We start from the raw sequence: 21,418 nt of genomic DNA, 5'->3' as shown, positions 1-21,418 counted from the left end.
CCATACTGCTCCATGGAATTACATAAATGCCAAAAAATGTGATCATTTATCCAGTGTCCGCCCATTGGCTGGAAGTATGCTTAAAAACATTGGCAAGATGTTTTCAGTGTTGCAAATCAAGCTTAAAAACAGACAATCAGAAATGACAAAAAAAAAAAAAAAAAAAAAATCTTTTTTTTTTTTTTTTTTTTTTTTTTAATAAAAGGGCAATTCTAGTATGCTACCCAGCAAATTCCACAAATATAAATGGATTAAGTTTTATAGAAAAGGGCCACGCTTGTGTCACTGCTGTGGAATGCAGACTTTATACACAAACACAGCTGCTTAAAATGCTGAGGGAAAAAAAATAAAAATAAGGTTGAGATTGTAATGGCTTACAAGGCTACATGTAAATATTGGAAACTAATATTTTCATCCAGTGAAAACGTCAGTTACTCCAAACAGTTTTGATTCTGGATTCTGAACTTGTATTGGTTATGGACCAAGAACCTTGATGTGTCCACCACAGTGTTAAAAGATTTAATCAAAATCAACATGTACTGCAAGCTATTTACAATACATTTAATACCATAGCAAACATGTGAGTGTTAAGGCTCAAAAGGGTGTGTGTGTGTTCAAACATAGCAGTCCAATAAAATACTCAACTGGATTGCAGAAGTTCCTGCTGAACTAATACGTTCATGTGTTACCCTGTTATTCTGTTTATTAATAAATAAACATTTTCTTCTAAAATAGATACCCGAGTCAGCCAGTTGAACTTGACCAACTACTGTACATAAACTGCATTACAATGCTGACACACAAACCAATAGCTGTGATGTAATGTATTTACTTATTCAAACATTTTGGCTGTTAATATAGTCGTTTCTTGATAAACATGTTTGCATGTTACAGACAAAGTACTTTTTTGTAGTAATTAAAATGTATTGTGCTGGACCTTATCCCACAGAAACACCTACAGCACATTCCACTTTGTGGGTGTAAATCACTGACTCATTAGCAGTGCAGCAAAACATTTTTTCTAATAAGACGTAGTAGAGGGATAACTCTTACATTTCCTACAACATTTATTTTTGAGTTGCACATTTACTTTCAAAGCAAAACACCGTTTATATACTAAACATTTTAAAACCTTAGTTTGAATTCCTTTTTTTTTTTTTTTTTACAGATGTGTGTTTCAGATAGGCTGAAGGGGTAGAGTTACTGTTATTTCGTTTTGCGGATTGATTCTCAACATTCAGTAGCATTCAAAAACTCAGCAAGATCCTTTCATTCGACTGACAAACTTGTTTGTTAGATTTTCCGAATCCAAAACACGAAGTAGAATCAGTGTTCGCTGAAATTATTGTACTAAACATATACGTTTTTGCTCGAAAAAGCCAAACTTCCAAACGTTTCGCTATGTTTAACATACCTTTGTCTAGGGAAAGTGTGTAACAATAAGGCCTTTCTTGCGACGTGTAATTTCCAGCACAGCTGCTGTGCGCTCTGGTTACCCTGCTCACCTTCAGAGAGGAGCTGACAGCGGACTCAGGAGGGTACACGATGAAGTGGCGTAGAGTGAAGCCGAAGCCCTGGGAGGTTCTGAACAGCTGGATGGTCTTGGGCCCCGGCCACGAGAACAGCTCTTCCTCGCCTGGCGAAGCCCCCTCACTCTGCTCAAACGCATCCTTCTGCTTTGTCTGAAAAACGAGACCAGCAAAGGCATTTGTTAGTTGGATAGCAAAAATAAATAAATAAATAAATAAACAAATAAAATAAAACTAAAATCCCTCCTAAAACTCCTATGCTGCCTGCTGATTGGATAGACCTGGATTTGTAATTGCATTGAGACATAGCCGAGCATTAGTCAAAACATGCACTTGATTTCAATGGAGAACCATTTTAGTCTTCATCTTTGACAGAATAAAAATGCGCTTTATACTGTAAATATTTATATTCGGCTGAGGGCGCTCATTTTAGCCTCCGCTAAGGAAAGTGCCTTCTACCCAAACATCAACTCTGGCTTCCCATATGATAGACACCTACACAAACCACCAACTCCTTCGGTTAAAAAAATGTGTCAAGAATAAAGCGGAAGAAAGAGCTACTATTATGTTGTACAGAAAAGCTTGAAAGAACTGGGATATAAGCCTGCAGTACACAAGATAAAAAATAACAGTGCTTGTCACCATTAGACTGAGTAATGTAGAGACCAGAATCAAGTAGTCCCTTTTAGTCAGGCTTTATTTTAATGTATAAACTACTAAAAGTTGAAAATTCCTTTAAAACATATTTAAACCCTTTACCGTGTTGAGAATCATTAAATCTGTGGGGGTGCATGACTCTGCCTGATAACTAGTAATACCCGCCAAAAAAACACTAGCTATTCTGCAGATCCCTTGTAAATGGGTCCATATTTTCAAAATAGTGAGCCTACATCAGATTACATTTCACACTTAGGTAAACAATTACAGAAAACAAATTTAAGTCCACACATACAATACAGAATGCATTGCAAATCATGCAAACATCCAGTTTATTATCAGCGCTACAGTACATGTACAGAAACACACTTTTAAAAAAAGGGAGAACGTAGCATACTACAAAAAACACATCTGTTTGCATTCAACAGAAAAAAACCCAAAATAGTTGTATTACAATCCCCAGTATGTTTTACTGGAGTGCACTGCAGAGATTCCTACCCCGGAGGTTCCAAAATTCTTGTCGTAAGCCTGTGTTGCTTTACCCCGAGAAACGTGGTCACAGCAGCTACATTTCAATTCTCCCCGTTTCGCCCTTGCAAGTAACTTTAACCACAGGCAGTATCGCTCTGGTAAACAGCACTCTACTCTGATCAGCTTCGCCCAGTTGCAGCCCTTCTCCTCCACAGATGGAGCACGGCTGAATTCCACAGGATCCTTATCACACATGTCTGGGGCTTGGACACCGGAGAAAATCAGCCCAGCAGCAGAGCCTGGCAGCTTCATCTTCCACTGCAGACATACCCGGCACAAAGCATGACTGGTCTACAGAGTCAGTTACCAATTGAGATGAGGGAAGAAAAAAAAAAAAAAAAAAAAACACACCACACACTGACAGAAACTAAAACCTGCACAAAATTAGTTTTCCCAGCAGCTGTTTCTCTTCACTTCCAGTATTCCACAAGCTCCCCTGCAATGTGACTCATATCTGCAACCAAGCAGAGGATCCCACTGTTGCATTATTTCAGCCTTGGCTAGATAGAGTAACACATTATTGAGCAAGAACACTGAACACGCAGACACATCTGGGGGATCAGAGCTGGTCTGGGATAGGGAGTGGAACTGTGAAGCTTACAGAATCACAGCATACTTCTCTGCTGCCTCCCGCTTCCTCTCTCCAAACAGAAGCAGCTGCCACGAGCATATCATTTACAAACCTCTGACCCCACCATCCCATCTCCACACCCTGTCACTAACTCACGTGGGCTAAGCCCATTAGTAATTCACATGCTGCACATTCTAACACTGCCGGAACAAAAGCAGCATGGCTGTACCGTGGGGATGACAGCAAGAATGCTTGAGATTGTTTGACTTTGGATCAGAAAGTTCTGAGGAGTCTGCCAGTGCAGCCCTGCCTCTATATCAGTGAACTTTTTATTGATTTCGGGCCTTCTCCCATATCTTGCACTGCAACTAGCAAGTGTTTTTCTTTTTTTTTTTTTTTTTATTTCTAGTGACATTTCCGATGCAGTGTACACATTAGGTCAGGATCTTCAGGCTGAAACCAGATAACCCCACAGGAGCGTTGGGTAAAGTTGAATTCGTAATAGTGCGCTTGTGGATACTGACAAACCCAGCAGTCATAGGTTTACTTGAGGAATTAGGGGTGCAACAATCCATCGAATATCAAGGCATTGTGATCTTTCATAAAACGACTGGATCCACGACCCACGGCTTATGTACTGCGATATGGCTAGAAATATGCCAAAGGATGTTTTCATTTGTAATCTGCCACGTACTGATCAGCAAATCAAAAGAAAAGGATCAGTTCCATTATCCAATGGGTGAACGTGAAATGTAAGTGGGTGTATCCCTTTATCCAATGTGTAGCACAGCGGTTTCCGGAATTCGAGTCGGACAGCAATGGCAGGGAGCGACTCAAAGCTCAGTGACAGTGAAACTCAGAAGTCTGAAACTGAAAGCCCTTCAGTGCATTATAGAATCACCAGTGTGGCAATGTGTGTCATAGACTTTTCAAATACCTTCTCCAATGTCTATTAGCACTGTTTTGGTAAAAGACTGAGATTCAATTAATTCAGTGTTGTAAAATCTATTCCCCTTATTTGCCTGAGGCACAGTACTTACAAAAGGTAATCCAGAATCTATGTGCCTTTGCTAACAGATGCATTCCTGTGAGTGTTAAATTCCTCTGCTCTTTCACTAAGGCTACAGAACCTCCAATCAGAGACGCATTCAAGACCACATTGTCAGGCGCACAGCCCAATTAGTTAGAGCCCTGGTTGATCGCGTCCTCACCCAGCTCCCTGTTCCATTGGCTCTAGTTTAATGCAGAAATTGTTTGCCAGTCTGGCCTTGGGATGTGTGCCAGTAATATGAAACTCAATTTACGGCAATACACTATACAGCAGCACAGTGCATCAGCAATAGATATGCACGTATTACCACTAATGTTTTATCATATCTTGTACAGTACTTCCATTTGTGTCAATGGTGTCTATTTTGGCTACCCAGCCTTTTTAGCATTGTGTTTTTCAAACCATTGAAATCATACTATTGATTGTATTGGGCATTTCAATATATAACAAGTGCGCAGTACAGTAGTCCTAGGGAAGCAAGCAAAGTGTTCTCTTAGCTGTAGTGTTCTGTAAGACTGAGCTGATCACCAGACATAATATTAATCAATAAATATTGATTTATAATGAAATGAACAGAAAAGCAATAGGCAAGTGTATGTTAATAAACTACAATAATAAAGTAACAGACAAACTAATGTTAATAAACTAACTGTCAAACTAAATTAACACTGCACCCCTACACATTAAAAAATGCAGCAGCAGCTCTAGATTAATTATTAATACCTGTCCAGGAGCAATATTCCAGACAGGCACAATATAACAGAATGGTGAAGCAACTCACCAGAACAGAAAACACCAAATTGCTCAGCAACTTGTATGGGATTCAGGTTCTTTTCCAGGAGCTCGAGCAATTTCAAACTCTGCAACAAGAGAATCAGCGGCGCGTCTTGCCGTTTGTTTACGTGCCATTTTGTAGCGATGAAGTGTTGTGACAGAAATACAAAGAGTTCTGGTGATAAATCTCCCTCCCGACCTGCGAGGGTGCTAAAGAACGGGAGGAGAAGTATCTGGAAGGGCTGACCTGACAGTTCGTTTCTGGGACTGGGAAGTCAGTCAGCCTGGAAAGGAGCGAGAGTTGTAAGACCGTATTGACCTGAAAGGTAAACGAGGGGCAGCTGCAAGTAATAAGGTAGCTGCAACCGTTTACCTAGATGTCATGTGGGAGTACATATAGGGGCCAGGGTAACGCTGATCTTTTCCTTCGTTTGGGTTAAACGGTGGGAGAGAAGGACTGAGAGAGGAGCTCTCAGAGTGAATTGATGTGTTGTGTGTTATTGTGTCTGTCCGTATAATTGTCTGTTTTTGTGTTCACTAATAGACAGTTAAACACACCTGCGAAGCTGTCGCCAGGGTCAGCACGATCAGGAGCACCACTGCACACCACACAACCCGTGTCTGCCTATCACTCCTGCATCGCATCACAGCTACACCTGTTCCCTTTACCAGCCACTTTGCCACAGGTGTACTCATGGAAATCAGAATAGAAAATGAGGCAATGACATGATGGCGGTTCTGGAAAGATTTAGTAAGCTAAATCGGTGTGCCTCAAGACAATCTCAATGACAAGTCGCTTTTGAATAAACCATTTTAAAAATTTCAGTCTGATAATGAGTTATTAGGTTACAAAACAAAAATCTGTTTCACCCAAAGTGTGCTTCCTTAAGCGAAGTGTTCTCTTAGGAGGTGTTCCGCGGAGACTACTGTACTTGTACAGTCAGAAGAGGCTGACTGCTTAGCAAAATAAATTCCGATTGACAACTGCTTCACTATATTGTCACAGACACTGGTCTGCCGCCAGAATCGTCTAAAAGTAAAATATCCTTAATATTGCTGCGTAAGCCAAATATGAGGCTTACTGCTGCCTCCTACAAGACTGGAGGGTACCTTAAACAATGCTGGTATATTTCAGTACAGCTTTTTTTAAACAAGTACTTTGCGGTTATTTTGCTGCAGTGTAATAGACTACCACGAATATGCATGTCTGCGTCCCTCTCTCCATTGTGGTCCCGTGAATGCAAGACAAAATATTTTTCCGTCCAATGGATTTATTTTGCATCTAGGATGCAAAAATTTGCGTTACCGTGACCTCTGCATTCTTCTATTCCTGTGTAAGTTAGGGGCAGTTTTAATGTTAATAGAACAAAATAACTAGGCAACAGAAGGAGAGCAAAAGAGAGTCCCTAGCAGTACGTAGGCCGACATAAGCTTGACAAACTAAGGCAAAACAAGTATAGCAAATATTCAATTCCCTTACAGTAACTTCACGGTTTAAACATCCACAGTGCCCCTGTATATAGATATACTGTAACAGATGCCACTAAACAACGCAGATAGAGGTAGGACTTAAAATACTGTATTAAAACACATCTATTTTATAGCAACTGAAACAAGGACTTTTCATTCAGAGGAAGCGTACTCTTACTGTATCACACTTCACACACGACACAGAACAGCCAGCACTTGACATATTACTGTAACTACCCATGGAAAGAGCAGTTAGTGCCCAGAACCATTGACAATGAACAACATGCCACTGTATCTGCTATCAGCAGCCCAACACTGTCTCTGTACGAATGTGTTTTGCATTTCTAAATGCTGCTCAAAAAGGGGAAGACAGGCAGGCATTACTCCAAATGAACTACTCTAGCTGCAGTAAAACGAGCTGACAGATGCTTTAAGAGCAGGAACAAGGCAGGATTTTAAAAGGACTTACAGAAGACATAAAAACACAAAAAGGAGGCAGCACAGAAGCTGAAAACGGAAGGTGTTTGCCATAACGTGTGTCTACCTGACTTGTACTGTAGGTATTAGGATTTAAGATTCATGGTCATGGATATTTTACAGTCATTTTAGAAGTAGGACACTGAAGAAAGATACAAATTATCCTGTGACGGTAAAACCAGATTTGGTTTATTCAGTTTTAAAATTGGCTACTGTATATTTACAGTCATGTTGGTCTTTCAACAGTTATGTAAACAACCAAGTGCATTTGGCAACAGATTGTAGCACTGCACTTTTCAGCTAATTTATAAGTGTATTTTTTTCTATTATTAAACAACGTCAACATTTCAGGAGAAGAGCCACGTTAACTCATCTTGGAGCCCACAGGTTTACTTCAATTAGTCCGAGTTAGCAATGCAAACAGTTTCCGTGTGCAGCATCTGTGTGCCCTGTAGCCCCTTCATTGGCCAGGGGCAGTTTTAACGGATTCGGAAATGCAACACAAGATACATTACAAAACTGGGCTGTGACTGACTAGGTGATTTGAATTGAGAAACTCAGAACAATCTGGACAGGTGAAGGGCAGTTACAGTGGACTGTGCAGTACAATACAAGGGTTAATCACAATCTTTAATACAAACAGATTAATTGTGTTTGTGCTAGGACAGTTCAGTCTGTTGAAATCACTGTAATTCAGATACTGCAAAACTGTCACACATACCCCCACACCCAGTATCAACCCGTACTGGAATCTTAGCAGTCTCCTCCTAATAAGGTTATGAAACATCTCCATTAGGCAACAATAGAATATGCATATAGTTCATAGGCGCCAATATAGCTGTAGAGTAAGTTGATCTTGAATCCCTAATATGTATCTGTGCTGGGGTGATGTGGGGAGGGACAGGCCGTTCCAGACAAATGTCTGACAGATTAGCTGTCATTATTGCCAGCACTGTGGTGTGGCGACAGTCCTAACAAACAAATTCCAGCTCCTGAAATTAAAACACACCTAGCACTAATCAGTGATAAACAACAATTTGTAAAAGCCTGCAATGGGTGAAACTGCTATGCAAAAGGAGACTTCTTTTCATCACCGAGTATATAGAACTTGTAAATTAAACTTGGCCTGTACAATTTCAGCGAGTCTGGTCACCAATCACGCCAGAGGCAGGCAGAATAGCAAATGGTTGCTTTGCATTGGATTGGCGACTGGTCTGATGAGATGCTGTTGGAAGCGATAGGGTGATACTGTCTCTTAAAGCACGGTGATCATGAATACAGAGCCTCAAGCATCCAGACTGGCAAAAACTCAGTCAACACTTACTGTAATGCTTATCAGGTTCACCAAACTTTTGTTTTATTTGATTTGTTGCTTACTTCTCAGCAACCCAATCCACTGCACAAAGCTTCTCATTTCCTGCATCTGAGCTGAAAGAGTCAGAGATACTTTAAGCTTGCACATTTTGTAAGTCATTAGAAGATAAAGTTACAATTCTAATGCATTTAGCGTCCAATTCAATTTCACAGATTGCACATTAAACACTTGCACGGAGTCGGCTATAGTCTTGTGATTCTAGCTGGAATACTGAAAACCCTATAAGGTTTGTTGTTGTTGTCGAACTAGAGGGAGATGATTCAGTGCTACGCATAGCACATTTTGATATGGTGTGGAGGATTCACAATTTTATTTGTCGTCCCCCCCCCCAGTAATAGATACATTACAGTAATTGGAGGTTTTGCTACAGTACTGTATTAGGAGCTAGTTTGTGTTGTGCATGCTTGATGAAAACATTTACTTGAACATTCAGTAGTTCATGAGGGAACTTCATTCCTTACATACCATTTCAATAGAGACATTAAGGAATATGCCCAGTATGTATTGCTGTAAACATAATACTGAAAGCACTTTCTCACCTCTGTAACACCATCACTTGCTGGTAAACATGGGCAGACACATGTACACATAGGAACTCGATGTAAATATACTGTACTGTAGCATGGTGTATGAATTGATAAAAAGCTACTAGTGCAGATAAACACCACTGTACTGTACTGGTACCTGAAGAATGACTTGTGCAATTACTGTACAGTACATGCTTTTCTAAGTAACAAGCTTTCAAAATGAAAGCTACATAAAATCTTAGTCCTCAAATGTCTTGCTTTTTTTTCTTGTGGTTAAGTACAATCAAACCACCAAGGATACAAATCCTACTGCTTCAGACTTGAACAGTTTTCAAATGAACAGCACAGGCAGCAAATCAAACTATTAATTATCCTTCCAGGACATAAATCAACGAGAAAACGAGTACAAACCAATAGCTCAAGTGAAGTGCTGCACAAGGAGCTTGTCCTGCTTTATAAACATGACAAGGGGTGCTTTTTCTGTCTCGTGTGTAATCTGTATGGGCTTCTCTGCCCCACCCTCGACAGAGAGACTTTCACAGGCCTGGATGCACCACAAAACGCAAAGTCACAAAGATGAATGGCTTTGAGTCCAGCTCTAGCGTCAATACCACAGCAAAAAACAATTTGTCCTGAGGTTCTTTACCAGGGAGGTATTTCTTAATTGAGCCTGGAGAACATGATGCTTGTATGTATGTAGGTACAGTTAAGCCAATCAGAGCATGTTTTGTACGTATGTAGGTACAGTTATGCCAAGCACAGAGTGAATCTGGAAGGTGCTGAAACTCTACTTGTACCGCACAGCAGGTGTACAACACAGAACTATTGCATTGGTGAGGTTATAACTAACGTACACCATTTCTTCTGAACTGCATTACAATCCGTAAGTCAACTAGCTACATGAAGGCAACCTGTCCTCAAATTCACTGTTTTGAAGTTCCCAACTGTAGCAGGCAGGGACGCAGGCTGGCATGGCAGGTTGCGAAAATACGTCACGGAGGGTTGCTGTAGAACAATATTGTACCTGCTACTGTACCAGATGGCATATCAGATTTAACACTACATTCTACTGTATTTTGCTAAATCCTGTGTGTTTCGGTAGCACTGCAGTTAACATCCCTTATAAACAATACTGTTTCTCAAGTCGCATCATGTCTTCATACAGGGTGATACAGTAAAGGCATTTCACACCACAACTGCACAAAGTCACGGGTTTGATTGGCTGCTTATTTGAATATACAGTACTCATGTGCGAGAAACCAGTAAAATACACCTGTAGCGTATCATAAGGAAATTTGAAACAGCCCTAGTGTTCAACCTTTGCAGTAAAAGTTAACAGCAATTTGTGGGATTTGGAACTGTTGCCATGTCTACTGTAGCACAAGCTAAATTTGCCAAAGGGTGGTAGTCAAAGGAACTGCATTTAGTACAGTACTTTTTACAGGTCCGTTCAATGCACAGACAAAGACATTGAGATAAATAACGTTCTGACCCTAAAACCCACCTTAAAAAGGTACTGTATTCATTCACTGAGTTAACAGTCTATAGGCAAAAATAAAAGACCATTCAAAAAACATGAACACTTCAAGGAGAAAGAGATTGTATAGCAACATGCAAAGCAGAAGAACTTGCAGCACACCTTCCCTGACACTTAATATATTGTGGCAAGAAAAAAAATCAGCTGTACTGTTCCTTATTACTGTATACCTGAGCTTCCAGTATGCAGATTTAATTAACAACTTGTTTGTATACTTTAATGTGGAATTAAACCAGTCTAACTGGTACTCTGAAACCGAGTTTAAAACTAAAATAAGTAAATAAAATGGTAATCCAGTTCCCTCCCCCAACCTAAAACAAAGACTGTATTAAATCTACAACAAGCTGCTGCTAAACTTAAGGCTTTCTTTATGCACTAATCCCCACTGAAAAGGGTGCGGCTAGAAGTCTCAGATTTCAAAGAACATTTCAAATGTATACAGGGCTTCCAATGAAATTACATATTTAGTAAAGTACCTACTGGACTGTATAACCCCCCCCCCCCGTCAGAACAGAGGGCAGACCAGCAAATGCTCTCGTTTAAGTGAGAATATAAAACATGACAATTTCAATGGAAGCTCCTGAGAATTAAGACTTTGATTTGGAAACAGCAGTCATTTTTTAACTTTGATACTAAAAGAAAAATTAAAGAACTTTTAAAACAGAGAAAACCTTACTACTTCAAATTAATATTGCTCTCGAATTAATGCCTCTCATATCAGCTTTTTCATAAACGCCGCTCTCAATAAATAAACGTACAAGTATTTTTTTTTCTACCCCTGATTAATTAAGTTAAATTTGATAACCCAGAAACTCTAGCTGACATACTGCTTTGTCTTTCAGCTCAAACAAGTGTTATACTACTTAGTGGTAAATACATATCATTGATTTTCAACTGAATCTGTGTACAGATCTGACATTCAAGTCAGTCAAGCAGAATTGAGTATTTCATAAATATCGTCGTATCATGCCCTTGGTGTATCGTCTCACCCCAAGCATTTTATGAACTACAGTAATGACGTACAGCAAGTTACCTGGCAACAGACCACAGCAGACTTGTTTATAAACAATAAAAATACATGTGCCAACAAGCATGCACTAAGGCTGCATGCATACAGTACCGCTAAAACCCAACAGAGCAACTGCAGCACGCTGGATGCAGTAACTGGACCCCTGTGGAAAACAAGCCTCTTCAGAGTTACTGCAGAAAAGGTGGCATGGAATGCACACACATTCTAGCTTTGCTCTTCATGCTTCTGTGAGAGGCTGTCTCACTGACTGACACCTGAAACCATATTCTCCTTGAACTCTTGGATACCCAACAGGTCAAACAGTACTGTGGTGTAACCTTACCTTGTTGTAATCCGGTGTCATGTTAAGGTCAACCAAACAAATTGCTACAGTATCCACATAAACGTTGTTTCTTAAAGTCCAAGTTACTTCCCACTAAAATGATGGCAGCCTATTGTAGATTTGTTTTTAGGTAATGAATGAGATGCACAGTGACTGTGCGTGTGGGGGAGGGGGGTAATATATTTCAATAAAAGGAAGGAAATGTTTCCAATTTTGTAGATTAATTAGGAAGGTTACAGTACTTCAAATTTATGCCTCGCTTCCACTGCCTGCCGCTCCAGGGTACAGCTGTCCACAGCAACAGGACAGGATGTTTCCACTGCCCACCCAAGCGGCTGAGCGCAGCTATCTGGTCAGGTTTTGTACCTTACTCTATGTAGCCAAAATGACCAAAAAAGAAGTGTCATTATGTAGCCAGGGTGTTTAACTCTGTTTACAGCCACAATGTAACATGTCAAACTCAATACATAAAAATTAAAGCAATGTTAGCACACGCACCCCCCCCCCCCCCCAAAAAAAAAAAACGGCATTTTTTTCTTACACACTAGGAGCTGCATATTAAGGCATTTCTTTACGACGTGGGGGGGGGGCACTTAAATGGTAATCAAAAAGATCAAGTCACAGCAGAGCAGCATTAGGCATACTTAAACCAAGCACCTTGACTGGTGCTTTGATTTACAATGATATTTAATACCACCCTGACTACATTATCAACGACCTACTGTATAAAGAGCAGCAGGTTGTACAGACATATATATAAATAAAATGCTGAAATCTAAAACCCATATGCAATGAGGAAAAACAGGATACTGTAGCAACCTACAATTGTTGCAAGGAGAACAGTGCAACTGAATTGTGAAATCTCATACTGACTGGCTGAGAGAAATTGAGAGCAGGGCAGCAAATGAGTGGATAAAGAAAAGCAAAACACTGCAACAGATGGAAGAAGCCACATGCTGTAGGGGACAGATGAGCCTCATGCTGTAGGAGGGCAGACGTGACCTCTTGTTTTGTTTTTTCCTTGTCCCTAAGAGCTGGACAAGTTCGTTCTCGTCTTCTCAGCATCACTGTTTTTTTACCCATGACGTTTTGGGTGGTACTGGAACTGCACAGTTCTTTGCAGAAATCCAGCCTCAAGGAATTTCCCTTTTGAATCGTGTCATGAGAGTTTAATTAAGAGGGAAATTCCAGTATCCTGTCCAGCAGCCAAAGATTGTTGCCTTCCCATTGAAGATCTGAAGACAAAAATATCAAACCAAAAAGTACTTTAAATGTGTGAGGGCAGTTGAGTTTATCAAGCAATAATAAATAATAACTAGTAATTCTAAAGTACGGTTTGTGTATACCATAACACACAGTGCAGATTAGTTTTATTAACTTTTTTACGAAACCCAGTGTCCATCTATAAGAAATGTACTGTATAAATTAATAAAATGTAGAAACTGAGTCATACTGTGTTTTTCATTCTCTCAGTCAGAGCTCAGATACTGTAGATTGCATTTGACCATATACAAGTACAGTTATGAGCTCTTTGCCAAAAAAGCATCAAAGCAGACTCAACGTGCCAGGTGACAAAGTTAAAGCTGCTTCCAGACTGCAGGCGAAAGGAAATGAGCTTGGACTTCACAGCAGCCTGTCACACAACACGTGTTTAATGAATTCTGCAATCTGTAGCAGTTGGATCACCTGAGAGAACTGCGCATCAGTGCGCAACCCCCCTCCCCCAAATATAGATCTGCAAATTGATTTCAATGATGTTTAAAATGAGCGCTAACCAAGGTTTTAGAATCCATTACCTACAGTAGCAGTATGAAAGCATTACAGGTTTCAATTTCTTCTGTATTTATTTTTTTATTGTTGAAATTGGAACAGGCATCTATTCCAAAGAAAAGATACTGTAGATGAAGTTACTGTACTGCTGCTTATAATACAGGCACTGTACTTAAATCACATCATGTATTAGTTCACAATCGCTCCAATGCTCTATTTGAAACACCTGTACTGTACATATTCTGAATTAATGGGTACTTCCAGTACTGTATACTGTAAGATGCGTATGAGAATTAATGCTCTTCATAAGACAGTAGGCTTCTAGTTACCCACTGAATTTAACAAGCAAAATATTGAGTAGTCTATAGGCTGTAAAGACCATTACAGTACAATACCAAATGAATGCAGTTTAAAACCACCTGAAGCACTATAGCCTTTCTGTTAAAAGCACACCCACAGCATTGACGTCTTGTTGCTTGCGCTTGTTCGGTTTTATTTAAGCAAAGCCGCTTCGAATCCTTCAAGTTATATTTGCAAAACAAATTCTCTGCTATTCTGTGTGTCTGTGTACATAATCTAACCAGCTTCTGAAACAATCAGGTAATACTGTAACACCAAGTGGGAATTTGAATATTCCAGCTGTACAATACATTTAGGCTTATTGATTACTAGTCCTTTATTTCCCTTTTTTTTACCCCCTGCTCAAAAAAACATGCTATTTTATGTGGGCTAATGTCTGTAAAATACTGGTGCTCCCTAGATAAATAACTAGTAATTTCAGTGTTAAATAGCACTGTATTGGTGTCTTGAAAACCTCTCAAAAGCCAATATTACTAATTACTAAGATTACATATTTCAGAACAAATTTGTTCCCCTGGCTTTTGTTTGGTAAAATATTTCAATAGACAACATTCATTACTGTAGGGCAAGTACTGCTCCAGAGTATAACTGAAGCTTAATTACAACCTCCCAGCTGTTCTTAAACACCTTTTTAAATTGAGAAACGGAATGGCCTACAGTACAAATAAATTGTGTGGCTTGGCAATAACTGAATCGAATCTTACCTCTCTCTGCTAGAAGTTATCTTTTTTTTTTTTAAAAGATATATTTTCTTTACATTGGATACTAGATTACAGTATAGAACACTCCCAGATCAATAAGCCAGGGAGGGACCCATTTTAAACAAAGTTATCGAAAGCAGTGTTTAGTACTATGACTAGTACAGACCACTTAGCAGTATGCGATACTTTGGATGCTGCACACTAGATCACTGATCAAAGATGCTCTACATGTAGATATTGTTGCAGCCCAGTGTTTTCTTATTTGTCCATCTATTCTCCAAGTTCAGTCGCCCTAACAGTTTCTGGACTGAGATTTGGTTTAATTTCCAGCAAGATCCCTCGAGAGGGTGAAGTCATATGGGAGTGGAGCGTATATAAATATATTCAGTATTACTAATCTTCTTCGTTACACCCATCTCAAACATCTGGCGATCTTCGTGACCTGGCAGATGAAAAGCAGACGCTTTCAGTGAAGTCACATGTCTAGGGGGATAGACAGACAAACAGAGCAATGCTGTCTGAAATGTTAGCAAATATCCATTTACAGAACATTGCATTTAAAAGTGCTGTCAATGTACTGTAGCTGTAGAAATAACAATGTTTAAGATCAGTCTAAGCACTGAATGTTCCAAAACACTACTCGCATCACTTGCTGCCTAGCTCCACTACTGTATGTTTCTGGGCTGTATCTTTTATAAGCAACTTCAATGCAAGTTTAAAAAGAGACCGAGACTATTGTGGTCACCAGCAATGGACAGACATAGTCCCTGAATACACGCCATACGTTGAAGCACATATTCTTCAAGAAACTGATTTCTTCTAAGCAAAGCAAATGAAAAACAGTCATAGTTTGTGACATCACGCTACTCTTGTTTTTACTTGTATAGCACCCTACTTCTGTAATTCTACAATAAAAAATAAAAAACATAAACCAACAATCAAGTTACAGCTGCTAAAATGCAGCAGTCTTAGGGTTTCGGTTGACAGTTTTACCCCTTGATTGCATAACTGACAACTGTAACAATATTCTCCAGTCAAAGCCTCTTGGGTTCTTTCACAATAGGGGGTGCACTTTGTCACAATAACTGATTTACTGCATCACTGAACTCTTAACAGGGGGCCCACATTCCAACAAGCACATACTTTGTTTACTGTGTAGTACAGTAATGCTAAAATTATTATTAGATGTGTTTACCAGGTAAGTAACTGCGTTTTAAAGACTAAACCTGTTACACCTGAGAACATTCATCAACTTATTTTACACTGGGAGGAAACATGCAGATCAAGTACAGTGACTAATGCCCCATTCACACAGGAGCGATTGCAAACAACCCATCCACGCTCAGGTCGAGAAGCATTCAGACAGGACAGCCTGAGGAAACGAGCGAGTGAGTTTGAGGGCTCATTTGCCCTCCGTTACAGGCCAACATCATTCACTACTCACTGGAATTTCAGAACGAGCTCAGCACACATCCAATGCCTAGCTGATGTGTACTCCAGGATACATTTACATAACGGTGAACAGCAAACACCTGCAGGGGTTGATATCAATCCGCCCCAGAGAGGTTAGCATTCACATAGGATAGACTGCCCAGACCAGCCAGGTCCACCTTTCTTTCAGTTCTTGGGTCGGATTGTTTTAAGCGAGCTGAGATCATTTGAGAAGCATTCACACGGGTCTCTAATCGGTCCGAACTGTTCCCGGGAGTGGATCATTTGCTCAAAATGACTACTGTAGATGAGGGTTGGACAAAGCCTTGGGCATGTGCAATCAGAAGTACCTGAAATATTTTAAACTGTATACTCCATTCAATACACCGACTATCAAACGGTATAAATACCTGGGGCTGTGGTTCAGGCGCTCCAGAATGATGCACTCAAGTCAGTCATTTCTTGGTACAGCATTCTCATTTCAGCACTTGCAGCCAGAAAACAAATGGATTGTATTGCTATTATGCAAAGAGTGACAGAGATAGAACAACCAGTTACCTCAAGGTTGTCTTGTACTGTACAAGGTAGGCTATTTATTTTGAAGCCTTGATCACAGTTCAATGCTACAGTAGCAATGTGCTGTAATACTGTACGAAACTGAATGAAACAGCCCCACCCTAGCCTCAGCAGCTGTAGAAAATAAAACTATTGTATCGTGCGGGTCTCAGGTCTCACCGGGTGGAATGACTGGATGCACACGGATAGGAAATACTGCACTGGCAAGACCTCCTCTTTGGCCCATACTGTAGAGCTTTTAAAGAACACAGATGGATGTAATTTGGGAAGGACGTTTTTATTATGTATTATGTGGAGGGGTTTTACAAAAAATATTACTGGGAACTTCTGGAGGATCAGAAATGCTGGTCTACGAAAGATTCATTTTATGGAGACAATCACTAAACTGCTACATGCAAGGCTGGATAGAAGTAGACAAGCCCATACGCCATCCTGAATTTTAAAAAGGATGGTTTTGCTGGCCTGTGCTGTAAAGAACCCAAGCTCACACATTTGAATAAGTAGGCCACCATTAACAGCAAATACTGCATTTATTTCAAAAGTATTGTTATAATCTGTTCAAATATGGAATGTGCTTACTTGAAATTTGTTTTGCAGCATAGTAGGCAAGGCATACAATTTCTAATTCTTAAAATAGCGGAGTAGCATTTCACAAATGGGTGGGGTAGAACATGTAACCTTTTTCCCCGATGGAGGTTAAATAAAGTTTCAAAATCTGTACAATTTACAGTCCCTGCCTGCCTCCTCTTGTGTGCAAGGCACAGTGAAGTGGTTGCTCGGCGACATGGAATACACAGCGTCTCAGGTTATGGATGGATGCAATGCCAGCTTGCTTTGCAAGCACTGCAAGGTCTATTTTATAAATGCAATACAAATGTAATTTAAATATACCATAAATATCAATGTTCTCTTACTGTACCATGAGGATTACTTGTTTATTTCCACCGAATACTAATCCCACTCTGGCACAGAACTGTAAGCCAATTAACGCCTCTTTCTTTTACTGAGCAATGAAGTAATTTGCTCTGAGCTGCAGTACAGTACGAGCACCAAAATGTCACAAAGCCTACTTAAAACAAACCACTGTCAAAATATTAGGCACCAGCCTTCATCATAAATAAGGTGAGATTATACTGTAAATTAAAAGTTGCTTTACACGTGATGTTTTATTGCTAGGATTTGCTCAAATTAGCAACAAACTGCACCAGAACAGTGAGAAGTGGTGGTATTTGACTACATCACTGCCAATGAAAAACATGAATGCATTTTTTGTGAACCTTTTATTTACTGTAGCACTGTAAATCCATTTAAAACCATGACACAAGTTACTGAGTGCAGGCAAGTTACTGCAACACATCTAAAAGGGAGAAAGGAGTATGTAACTGCAAGGAAATGTAAAGGTCTAATTCAACTCTTTCATTACAAAAGCTGTACTGTACCGCACAGCTGCTGTATTGTTGGCTTGTGCAGCTTGCCTGGTGGAGCTGTAACTTTAATCAATAGCATTTATTTCCAGCAAAAGGACAAGAACCACAAGCTTTTTAAAATCAATAATACACTCTGTGTTGTTTGGCAGTAGTTGCCACGGTAACCCCATCCCCAGTGGGGCCTTCACGTTTCCTGTTTACCTCCCTAGCGACCACAGTAAAATCAGTGGGTGCCCTTGGCTGCAGTGCAGAAATATCTGCACCATTTCGACAGTGGATTCCTTTAATATGTTTCCACAACACACTCTTGTGTAATGAAGGAAACCTACTGCCGCATTCCAGACTCTTCTTGACCCCGGATATAACTTTAGGTTTACTTTGTTAAATGTGTTATCATTCACGGGGGAAAGGTTATTTGCAGAAATGGAAAAGTACACAATTGCAGCTTTTCCACAGCTACAATTTATCAAAACCTATTAATATGCCTGCTTTACATGGCTAAAAACAATCGTTCAGAGCCATCTATCTGTTCTACAGTACCTTGCTATGGCTGTGAGGTAAAGGCATAAGCTTTGCTCAGAAATTAGTGCCTGGAATCAGCTTGCTTTTTTTGGATTGCAGCAATGCTTCTAAAAAGCCTCCCTCTACTACTACTACCTGGTTCCAGGAGACCTAGTTTGACGTAACCTGCTGTATCAAGCCCATTAGTCTGCCCTGGTGTGCCATGCAGTGGCCTGAAACCTAGTTCTAAGCCACAATGTGGCTTCGTATTCCCTCAGCTTAACTCTCTGGACCACATGAAATTCTTATTAAAAACAAGGTAAAGAAATCCTTCAATACGGTATTAATGTTGGATGTCATTACTTATTGGTTTTCTAGGCTTGTGACAGGGTGCCCGCCCCTTTTATATATTGATGTATTTATTATGATTGTTATAATAGTTGTGCATTTATTTGCATTATGTATTATCATTTTGAATTGTGTGTTGTGGCAAGGATGGGTTAATTCCCCCTCCAATATAAAAACCTGTGGCTGGAGCATGAATAATGTAACTGATTGACTGATGGGTAGTTAAGGCCCCAGCCACAGTAAAAAAGGACCCATTCTGGGCTCATTAAAGGATTGGATGGAGAAGGGGAGAGACTCAGAGATAGAGCTACAAAGAGACAATTGCTACTAAGTTTGTGAAGTGGTTACAAAGGTACTCGTTTGTTCATTTTTGTATTTAGCTTTTGTGAACCTTGCGTTTTGTCTCACGTGCCCTTTTGTTTGTGTTTTGTAAAAGAGTTTGTTTATTATTTAATAAACATATGGCTGTGGTCGTTTCAGCCCTGTATTTCTGGTTGCATGTGTGCCGCTTTTTCTACGATTATCGAATAATTAAAAAATGTTAACGATGCGATTATCACGAATATTCGTAATCCCGATATATTGTACTATTGAGAAATCGTTTCATCACTAGGTGTGTGATACTGGAGTCACTTGCAAACTTATTTTAATAGAAACCATTTGAACAAATCGCTCAATTCTTTGAGTACCTTAAGATGCAAGACCAGGAGATGTAAATTATTCTGTCCTGCAGAAATTACAATCATGTTCCTCTACTTTTAAAGACAGCAGTTGAGGATTTGAAACGCTGTGTAGTATTTTTTTGATTTGTGTCTGCTTCATGATGCAGATAGGTCACATTACAGCACAAGTGAATCAGCATGTTTACTGCTGTCCAATACAAGCCCCTATTCAAGGCTTTCAAATAAAAAAGGACTGCCTTTATTGTCAATCCACACACACACCAAGTATGACTTTCATAAACACTTCTGCTCAACAAACTACATGTATATTTGTATAAACTTTTTTTTTAAATCACACATTTACTTAGACCAAGACAAATGCCATGATTTTATTTGTTTGCAAAGAGATGATACAACAGCTCTGTTTGCATCTGCATCAGAGTGATTAGGGCAATTTGAACACAGAAAAAAAAAAAAGACCAGATTGAAAAATCTGCATCTTTCCCTTGGAGCTGCACCGCCACAGCGTGTATTTAATCCCCAGCAAATGTTGCACTCCCCAGGCACTTGCCCACAGGGGCTAACAAAGGCAAATCCTGGGTGCCCCGACAGAGAGCAGGTGGACACATTCGAATGAAGTCCCCCAGCTATGCAGCTTCTAGCCGTTTGCAACTGTGAATAATTGATGGTCTGCGATTGGATTTAATACAACACCACCTTGATGGAAATCCAAACGAACACAGATGATGTTCTCAGATTGTAATATCTGAACTGTGTCGCTCATTGAAATCCCAGCTGAAAGACTCATACAATATGTGTAGGTCAGTCGCCTACTTGACTTCTGTAAAAGCCCTTTAGCAGTAGGCTGGATCACTTTAAGCAGCTTGGAGATGGAGGGTTTTCTTGCAGAAAGGGGGAGGGTGGCGTTTGGAATTGGCACGCACACAATTGAGCCGAATTTTCCAACCTAGAGGTGACCCTTTAATCTAACAGTTAAGGAGTCATTCCTTCACCAGATTGAGGCATTCAAGATTACAGCAACCAAGTTCAATTTTACCTAGAGGTGAAGCTACATTCATGGTTGATATTACAGTGTAACAGCATGCAAACCCAGCAGGAATAGCCTACATAAAAGCAGGTACAGTAATGGGAACAGTATACATTCTAAAATGTCTGCAGTTCACACAAAACCTTAAGTGCAAGAAAATAAATACATACAAATACTCAGTGTGTGTTATTTTGTAAGAATCCACTTTACTGTTTAGCCTAACATGTGTTTCCAAACTTATTACTACAGAGGCCATTATTTATTTTCTGAATATTGCACTGTCCAGAGCCATTTCTTTTTTTCCTGGGGACTGTGGGATTGGTTATACGGATCCTGGGGATTGGTTATACAGACTAAATAAATACTATATGCATTGCCAAACATGACATCTTTCCATCACTTTAATAACCCCACTTCTTTAAAGTGCAAAGCTGCAGAAAAAAAGAAAGTGAAAAGCTTAGACAAACCTGAGTGTCCCAGGCGCAGTACAGGTTGCAGATGTGGCTGATCATGTGGTTGATCATGCCTGGCTATAGCGCAGTGTGCGAGTCTGCGACAGCTCCAGGCAGTCCCTAGTCCCTATGGCACACAACACTGCTAAGAACTGTGCACTGATGAAAATCAAACACAGGACCTTCCTCGCTCCCCATCTGTCACCCTAGCAGGCAGCCACACTGCGAGAAACATCCTCAGAAAACTAATTAACACTGAATACATTCAAATGGATGAATGTATCAGAAAAA

At 39.9% G+C, this 21,418-nt stretch overlaps 1 protein-coding gene across 5 annotated transcripts in view; it reads right to left on the bottom strand.

Moving 5' to 3' along the window:
- Nucleotides 1-21,418, bottom strand: part of LOC121312245 (rho GTPase-activating protein 21-like) — a 79,706-nt gene that overhangs the window by 47,444 nt on the left and 10,844 nt on the right. For 3 of the 5 annotated variants that reach the window (XM_041244187.1, XM_041244195.1, XM_041244203.1), the window contains one exon: nt 1,506-1,682. In XM_041244187.1, coding sequence (XP_041100121.1) covers nt 1,506-1,682 — 177 coding nt within the window. Of the gene's footprint in view, nt 1-1,505; nt 1,683-2,684; nt 2,985-21,418 lie in introns of those variants that run through there. The other 2 variants (XM_041244175.1, XM_041244180.1) reach the window with 1 other exon arrangement.

The sequence above is a fragment of the Polyodon spathula genome, chromosome 3 (genome assembly GCF_017654505.1).
Source record: "Polyodon spathula isolate WHYD16114869_AA chromosome 3, ASM1765450v1, whole genome shotgun sequence".
Classification (NCBI taxonomy): Eukaryota; Metazoa; Chordata; class Actinopteri; order Acipenseriformes; family Polyodontidae; genus Polyodon; species Polyodon spathula.
This window is presented reverse-complemented; position numbering and strand designations above follow the sequence as displayed.